Raw genomic sequence first — 8947 nt, forward strand, 5'->3', positions numbered from 1 at the left:
TTTTGCGTGCAAGTGGCTCCGCCTCTTTTTGGTTAAGGTGTATTTCATAGCTTCTTGTAAACTTACAGTACTCTAGAACGGCTATATTTTAGTTTTGACTTCAATGATAGAGTGGAGAGGTAGCAGAGCCGCAAACGTCTTGCTTTTTACTCAATATATTTCTAGCTTACAGCGTTCTAAGAAAGTTTATTTTTCGGGGCACGGAACTTTTGAAAATATTGTTTAAATTTGGAGCTATTTTTTAGTGTACGGAGAGAGAGAATCACAACACCAAGAAAGATGGAAGTTCAAAGGATGCCGTTGCTCTGGCCACTTCAGTCATCCTCTGAAAAAAAATGCCCGACGATTACGTTAGTTCCTAATGCGAAATTTGAGCGCAGCAAATGAGCTGTTTCACCTTTTCGATAGATTGAGGTGAAGAAATCGAGGAACACATGTATGCGCTATCACAGAATTTTTTTTTTATTTTTCACACGTATTCCTTTAACAAAGACTCCACTAACAGTTCTTGACAGTCATGAAGGAAGCTTTGTGGTCGGAGAAATAGACTGATATATGTTCGACTTGGTACACCAATGCTTGATTCTCAAAGACGAGATCTATACAAGTGCCTCGCGAGGTTGTCACAGCCGTGGGACGCGTTACGAGCGAGAGGAACGGGATGTTCTCCCGCATAAGTGTTAGGAAATTGCTGTTTGTCTTTATGTCAACATTAAAGTCCCCCACTACTAACATCGGTGTGGATCGATGGACGGTTAATGCGAGTTGCAGGAAGTGCACGACGTCTTTCGTGAGTGCGGTAGGGGCGAAGTAGGCAGCTACTACCAGCAAGCCGTTGGGCAACTTTGCGGCGCACAGTTCGCCAACTTCATGTGACGTGCCAAACATATCGACTGGTATTGCAGAGAGACCTGTGCGCAAGTAGATAGCGACTCCCGCCGCTCTGTTGTGGTCTCTGCGAGCACCACAGCAGTATAGGAAATCTATGATTTCGAGAGGCTCTTCGGGATCCATCCAGGTTTCAGCAAAGCAAAGTACAGAGGAATGGCGCAGAATGTGATCGTGGTGTACGTCCTTGGCATGTGCGGCAAGGGAGCGTACGTTAAGAGCGGAGATCAACAAGTAGTGCGGCTGTTCAGTCATGGCGAGGCACTTGGCGGTGATGGTGTCAAGTTTGTGGAGATAGCAGCGACTGAATGATGCCGCTGACGCCGATAGTGATTCAACCCCAGCTGCGGAGTTGGTTTCAGGGACAACGCCGCCGATGCCGACACAAACAATATGATACCCTCGCTTCCGCAGCGCTAAGAACCAGGTCTAGCCGTGGGAAGGTGGTCACGTATTCGTCGACGTGCCGGGGCCTACGTGAAATAACCGGCGCGTCGGCAACTGAAGAGCACCCTATCCGCCACACAAGAACAGGGGGGGGGGACCCTTTCCTCCTCTTTCTGCATGGCGGCGACGGTGTTCTATGCAGTCACGTTATCTTGACTCTCTAGCGGCGTAAGCGGCATCCAGCGGTATCAGTCGGTCGCTGCTAGCGCTGGGGGGATGAAAGGGGGGCGGAGCTGGTTACGAGGCCGACGACAACGCCGACGACGACGCGAAACCCAGGAACGGACGCCAAAGAGCTGCGCTCTAAAAACCAACCGAGATGGTCCTGAAACATTGAGAGCTTCTTAACCTTGGCGGGAGCAGCTTTCGCTTATGCTATTTCCCAGCCAGCTAGCCGTACGTCTGTCGGAGATGTTTACTTTTTCATATCTTAACGGGGTGCACCAGTTTGGGTTGTTCTCTCAGCAAAACTTACATCAATTGTCATAGCCCATGGGACCTACCAACCTTTTTCGCAACATCGCTCGTTTTCTTGTTATTACGGCTGAAGCAATGTTTACAGTTTCGTTTGAGGTTAGAAAGATGTGGCCCTGGATGTGAGAAAAGATACGACCCTAAGAAGCTCCTCCAGGTATTTCAACAGCCACGAGCACTAACGGCGAGCAGGTGGTTTTTTTTTCATTTTTCATGCCTTGCACTAGAATTTTAAAAAAACAAGGTGTCGGGCGTACGCACTAATAATCCACGTTGCCATCCTCAAGATACGGTGGATTCGTAATAAAGGGAGAGAGAGAGAGGAAGGGAAATAGCAGGAAGTGTTAAGCAGACATTAGTCTCCGATTTGCTATGCTACGATAGGGGTTCGAGAGAGGGCAGAGACGCAAGTGTTAAAAAAATGCACACACAGACAAACGCACAAAAACGGCGTTCCACTTAGAAACGTTCACACACGCTGGTAGATCGCAAAAAGCGCAGGAAGGCTTCCACGGCCTTCTGTGACGTTACGTCCTGTCGATGGTTTAGAAGTCTTTCTTCTGATAGCGTTCGGTCGTCCAGCAGGTCGAATTCGTGGCGAAGGGATTCCCTCTGTGGAGTGATCTGCGGGCAGTCTCACAAAATATGGCCAATTGATTCCTCATGACCGCAGTGGTCCCAGGTTGCGATGTGGGTCATTCCTATGCGGAACGCATAGGCTTTGGTAAAAGCAACGCCAAACATTAGTCGATACAACACCATGCCGTGTCCACGGGGCAGCTTTGATGGCATGAGAATGCTTCATGTGGGACCAAGGGAGTATAGTCGGGAATTCCTTAAATGGTGGCTCATTCCATAGCGACGTGTTGCACTCCTAAGCAGCCGCGTTCCGCAAAGCGTCACAGTGCTGTAGATAGAATACGTACGTAAAATACGTACACATAAATCCCGTATACGCTTTGACATACGTAGCCTCTTAAAAAGCTAGGACAACATGATAGATTTCTTTTCTAATCTAAATAACCCTTTCGTTTTCATTTCTGCCTCCGAAATATGGCTGAGAAGCGCTGATGGTAATATATTTGGTGTTCGCGGATAAACAATGAAAGTATTTGTCCGAAAGCATGTTCGGTGTGGTGGTTCAGCAATTCTGGTCCAAGACAACCAGTCATGTCGTCGTTGTTATGATCTCTCTTTCTCTTGCCCTTACGTTGAATCTGATTTTTTTGCTCTATTTTCTTACAGTTAGCATCTGAATCTGTTTTCTTACAGCTACTAGTAGAAACACAAAGATTGGATCAGTATACCGTTGCCCATCATCTTGTTCCGTTAGTTCTTGAACCCAAGTATACACTATCTTGAACATCATGGCAAACGAGAACAAAAATGTAATCACTCTCGTTGACATAGCCATAGATGTTACTAACCCCTCTGGTAGCTATTGTTCCAATTACACCAAATGACATGCTGGATACGGCCTAGATTCATTATTTAGTGTAGCGGCAGGATGTCGTCTGCACGGATCTCACTCAGTATATAACGATGTATTATCAAACTTCTAACTAGAGCAATCTGCTGGCTTAGTCACTGTTCCCCTAACGGACCACTACCTTGTATTCGCGATATTAAATACCATTAACCTACCATACCAGCCAAACATAAAACAAGCAAACTTTCGCATCATTATGTTCATTAACGAACTTGCAGCAACCAACTTGAACTCGATTATTTCTATGACAGACCCAATCCTGGCTTTCCAACTACATAATAAAGTTATAAGCATGTACTCGGAGTGTACGAGCATGTCACAGAATACTCAGGGGTTCCAAGCACCTAGAAACCCGTGGATAACAGGATCCCTAGTACAAAGTAATAACATATGTGATAATGTTCATAACCAAATAAAACGCGGACCCATTGTCACAACTTTAAAGTCGTGGTACATAACCTATCTTAATACACTTACCAGACTCCTGAAAGAATCCAAGCACTCGTACTTTGAAAAATCGATCGTTGAACTCCAAAATAATACCCACAAGTCTTGGAATATCATTAGGTCCTTTCCTCACCAGTCTTCACCGAACCGCACACTGAACAAACACATTACAGGAACAAGTGTAGGAACGAAAGCCACTGATGTCGAAAGTGAATTCAATACTTTTTTTAACCTACGCATGATTATCCATCAAACAGTATGCCACTCCCAGCAGTTTTCGCGTAACACAGTTAAGGTTTCTCGAATAGTCAAATTACAATCTGAAAGCTCTCATCTGTGGGCTGTGGGGAAGTCGTAGTTTGCGATTTTCGTTCGCATTTTAGCTTCAGTCAATTCAATTAGTTCAGTCAATGCCTTGCATCATATGGAAGGCCTGGGTATACGCAGTCGAACAAATATTTTTGCCGATGCAACGGCTGACGCCGGATGCCGCATTTTCTGCAACACAGACTGCTTAATGCTATCGCATTACTATAATCTCATTTCGCCAACATACTCGCGCACATTTCCTGCATATTAAAACTTGCGTTTTTCCCAACCCAAGAACAAACGGTAAAATATTTATATATTCTAAAACTGCGACAAAGAACAAATTTCAAAGTACCAGCCTAATCTGCATAATATCCCTATTTACTAAAGTTATTGAGAAACTCTTTGTAAACCGCTCAATAAACTACTTTCAAAAATTTAATCTTCCCTCATCTGAGCCACACCGACTTCGTAAGGTTCATTCTACAGAAATACTTATAACATCATTTACTAGCAAGAATGAAACAAGCCCTTGACAACGGCTATATCATTCGTTTAGTTTTCTTTGGCTTCAGTAAAGCTTTTGGCGCCACCTGTCATAACATTCTTTTTTACAGGTTAGGAGCTCCTAGGCATTCGTGGCCCAGCTCTACCGCTCATCCGCAGTTATCTCACAGAACGCAAATAGTAGATGTTGGTGTTTCACTCTCACGTACGCAATAAATAACTAGAGGTATCCCACAAGGCTCACTCTTACCTCCGAATTGAGAAATGCAACTTAACTTGAAGCTCATGCTTAACTTGATATAAAGAAGGGCTGGTGCGAACGTGCCGAAGACCGTCATTGCGTTTCTTTTAGTGCGTTGACAACAGGTGTCGTTTAAATCAAGTCAAGCATGGGCTTCAAGTTAGGGTGCATTTCTCAATACGGGGTTGGACCCTTTAGTTTTCCTTGTGTACCCTAATGATCTTCCTCCCTGTTTAGCCAGTACTTCATCTGTACCATATGGTGACGACACCACTGTATTTACTTAAAGCCAATGCATATAGTCTTCGCAATATAACATAAAGCCTGAGCTACATATATAACATATGTGTAGCGTATAACTACATATATATGCATATAGCCTTAACATAGAGTTTTGGCCTTTGCGTTGTGGGTGCTGTGCTGTATTAGCATTCCCAGCACCCGGATAGTCGGTACAGGCGGTACAGTGTCAGATTCCCTATAACACCTATTGTGGAGGCCTGTTTTTAGTTGTGGTTTGTCTGTTCTGTTTCTGTATATGAGTAATTCAGGTGTCTCAGCAGATCATTTAACCCATTGATTATACGTAGTCTTGCACCGTTTCCGCAGCCATTTGCAATGCCTCTGAAATTTCGCCAGCTGAACCAGTGTGTGTCTAGGTTATTATAACACGTGCATATGTTGAATGGCTATCGTAGGGTGTTGCATTGAGGAGCTGTGGCAAGTTTACTTGATGAAATGATCTCATGGTAATGTGAAAAAGGCAAGGTGTGAGAACTACTTGCGGTGTTGCTCGTGTTCATAAGGTAATGGGTTCGCTCTTGAGATCGCGAAAATGGATTTCTGCAACTCTCTCCCTGACGAAGATTGAGATATATGGGAACCTTCATTTCCCCACGTTCATCTGGTTCATATTTTTCAGGATTCAGCCGTGCGTAACACCCGCAAAATTCCTTGCTTACGTCTAGTACTGGTATGGTCCGTGTGGCTTCTGATAGGGCATAGCGTGCTGGAATTGACACATTATGTCCTGTGTGCAAAGATTCGGCCTAAAACCCACCATCATGTGAGGGAATACCTGTCCGTGTAAGCGTAGTCATTGAGCCTTCTGAATATAATATGATCTATGACTTATATAACCAAGAGGTCAATGAAATTGGTCTTAAGTTACCTACTCGGGCTTTTTGCCCGGTTCGGTATAAAAATGATTTTTGGTGTTTCTAGTTGAGAGGGGTGGTGCCAGCACTCTGTCGACGCTATAAAGAGCGCGGATGTCCCATGTGGTCGTCGGGGCATGAAAGTGCAGACATGTTTTACGTGCGTGTAACCAAAGCACGTGCCAGCCACACAAATTCAAATTGCTGGAAGGTTCGCTGGGCTAAAAGCCATGAAAATGGCTTGACGGGGCCATGGTGATCGTTACAAAGACGGCCCAACCTCGCGAGGCCCATCTCACTCAGAAGGGGGATTCGTATTGTTCCCAGCAATAGCCGCAGGACTACGAAACATGTTTAGAGGCCCTCGAGCGAAACAGGGTAGCCCAACATGAACGCGTGACTACCGAGGTTTCTGAACAATACAACGAGTGACTCCTGCATTGCGAGACAGCCAGGCAGACCCGATGGGCATCAACGTAATTGAGCATGACGGGGCACACGCTTAATACAGAGTGCAATCGAACAAGAAAAGATGAAAAAGACGCGGAATAGAGACAAATTCGCAACGTATCATTGATCGAATTATTAAAACAACCATGTACGCCAACCTTTAGCGGTTACACTTCTTCGACCTTTCTTTTTATATATTAGAGTGTACCTTATTGTTTTCCTTTCTTTTATAGTGGTGGTTTTACGTGTTGGGGGGGGGGGCACTGCAGAAATAAGGAGTAATAAAATTCACTAAACATTAACCGTACAAAGTTCAAACACCATAGGGCATCAAGCAAAATTACAGCAAACGTTTTACTTTGTTTTTGGTCATGGTAAATGAAAGGTTAATGAGTAAAATAGTTTGCATTCTAAATATGCAACTGAGATTTCATCCGTGGAAGTATATAATAGTGGAGACTTGCTTTATAAGTTTTCAAAAACACCATTCTGTCATGTTTCCCTCGATATATAAATATTCCAGGTATGAAAGGCAGCGTGAGAAAAGGGACACGAAGAGCCTTGCGTGGTCTGCAAAACTACAGATCTTCGGCACTGTGTTAACACGACAGCGCCTACACACTTTGAGCATCAGCATGAATGCTATTTTCAACAAACCCCATTGCAATATCTAGCAAATACGAATAAGCATTATTGAGACCTCAGCCATTAATACCCTTGAGAATATGAGGTAGCATTGGCATTGGCACCTGGCTCTGTCATTGGAGGTGCGCTAGATTTCTCGGACTTCTTTTGAAAGGCTACAGCACCCTATGCGCTTCATTTCGTTGCCCCTGCAAGCTATACTACACCTAGCTGTACCTGGCTCACTGGCGCTGAGGGACCAGTGATGAATCAAAACAAGTGTTTGGCTGGTGTTACGCTCGTGTAACTCAACAAGGAAGGATACTTCTGCAGATTTGATAGTACACGTAGTTATACTTGGATTAAGTTAAACAATGATGGCCAGACTTCTTGCAAGACATAACAAGCTGCAACGGGAAGTACATGTGTGGCACTCAGGCGGCCACCTCAGTAAGGCGCCGCGGCAAGCGGTTCTTCCGTGGAGGCGTACATAAACCGCCGTTTTCGCGTTACGCATGACCGTGCTTGGTCCTCCGTCACTCGCAGCCGACAACCGCCGCCGCCTTTCCGACTGTGACGTCAGTGCACAGAGTGAGCGTACTTAAGGCTGGCTACGTGTGGGAATGCGAAAGCACTATACCATTTGTAGACCTCGAAACGTATTCAACGCGCTCATTCGATACACTGGGGATGTGGTACCACATCCTCCAGCACTGTCACGTCCAACATCCAATGACGCACGCACTAGTGAGCTAGATGGCTGCGTCGTGACGTGTACAGTCAGGTACGCACTAGGCACACCTTCACTAGGCCAGACTCGTGGAGCAGCCGTGGTTTCTTCAACAAAATAAAAAAAGCAACCATGGTTTCAGTGGGGCGTGTTCGTCTCGCACCTCGGAGGCCCTTTCTCGATTTGCAAGCAGACCAAAATTTACCAAATTTTCCTTTCAGAGCCACTAATTTACTTGGTTTACAGTGGCGAATTTCCCTGAGCAATGTGACCTCAATCCGAGCATTTTGTACGTGTTCTTACTCTTTGCGACGTCGGCCATTTTTCTTTACAGCTCAGTTTCGCCAAGGTCACCGTGAGCATAGACACACGCTTCTGCCTTGATTAGGTTCGGCTATGCGACAGCTCGGTGCCACAGGCACTTCCCTTGAAACTGATGTTCTATTTTGTGAAGCCTGCAGTTAACCACTTACCCATCAAGGTTCTGCAGCTCCAAAAGCAAAACTTTTATGCTGCCATATGTTCTTTTGTGTGCGGGAGTTAAAACTCCTCTGACGTTACTTGTTTTTGTGCCATTTTGCTGATTACTGTATAGTTAGTGGTGATAACTTGCCGGAGGGCCACCTGAAAAAGCCCCATTATACCAACAAATGAACTTGCGGTTGTGCCTGGGCGTCTGGGATTGCGCAAATATAAGAAATGCACAAGCACAAACAGATAGCCTTGTAGCACTTTAACTACCTCTGCTAAGGGGAGCAAAGATACGTCAAAGATATACCCATGAGTTCTAAGTCAGAATATTTAGTTCGCGATTACATACACATCTATGGCAAAATTCTCAAATGTTTTTGTTGCTAAGTGTTTCTTGCCTTCGACCGGCCACCTACGCTATAGTTCAGCATAAATAATTCCTGCAATTTTTTGATTGCGGACAGTTTTAACAAGAGAGCATTCGTGAATATGTGCCCTGGAATGTAGATTCAATAAATCAATTCCTCACCCTTTCTTTCAGTGTCACGTCACGTGTGAGATGAAGCAGAACTGCAAAGGTGTGCACGAGTTTAAGCGCTAAAGATTTTACGTTAGCTTTGTAGTTGGACTGTAAATGCAGGCCAGCAAGACATGTACAAAAATAACCCATAATTACTCTATATTTTCTAACGTACGGCAACACTTAGTTTTGA

General features: G+C 44.8%; 1 protein-coding gene across 1 annotated transcript; it reads right to left on the minus strand.

Annotated features, from left to right (window-relative positions):
* Window positions 1-510: 510 nt before the first annotated feature.
* On the minus strand, window positions 511-8240 carry LOC139050302 (uncharacterized; the record flags this gene model as incomplete). The annotated part of the gene is made up of 2 exons (XM_070526533.1): window positions 8237-8240; window positions 511-1232 (listed from the first exon to the last, which is right to left on the minus strand). Coding segments are annotated over exons 1-2 (726 nt in total), but the record flags the coding sequence as incomplete, so codon positions are not given.
* Window positions 8241-8947: the final 707 nt, after the last annotated feature.

Source organism: Dermacentor albipictus, chromosome 10, assembly GCF_038994185.2.
Source record: "Dermacentor albipictus isolate Rhodes 1998 colony chromosome 10, USDA_Dalb.pri_finalv2, whole genome shotgun sequence".
NCBI lineage: Eukaryota > Metazoa > Arthropoda > Arachnida > Ixodida > Ixodidae > Dermacentor > Dermacentor albipictus.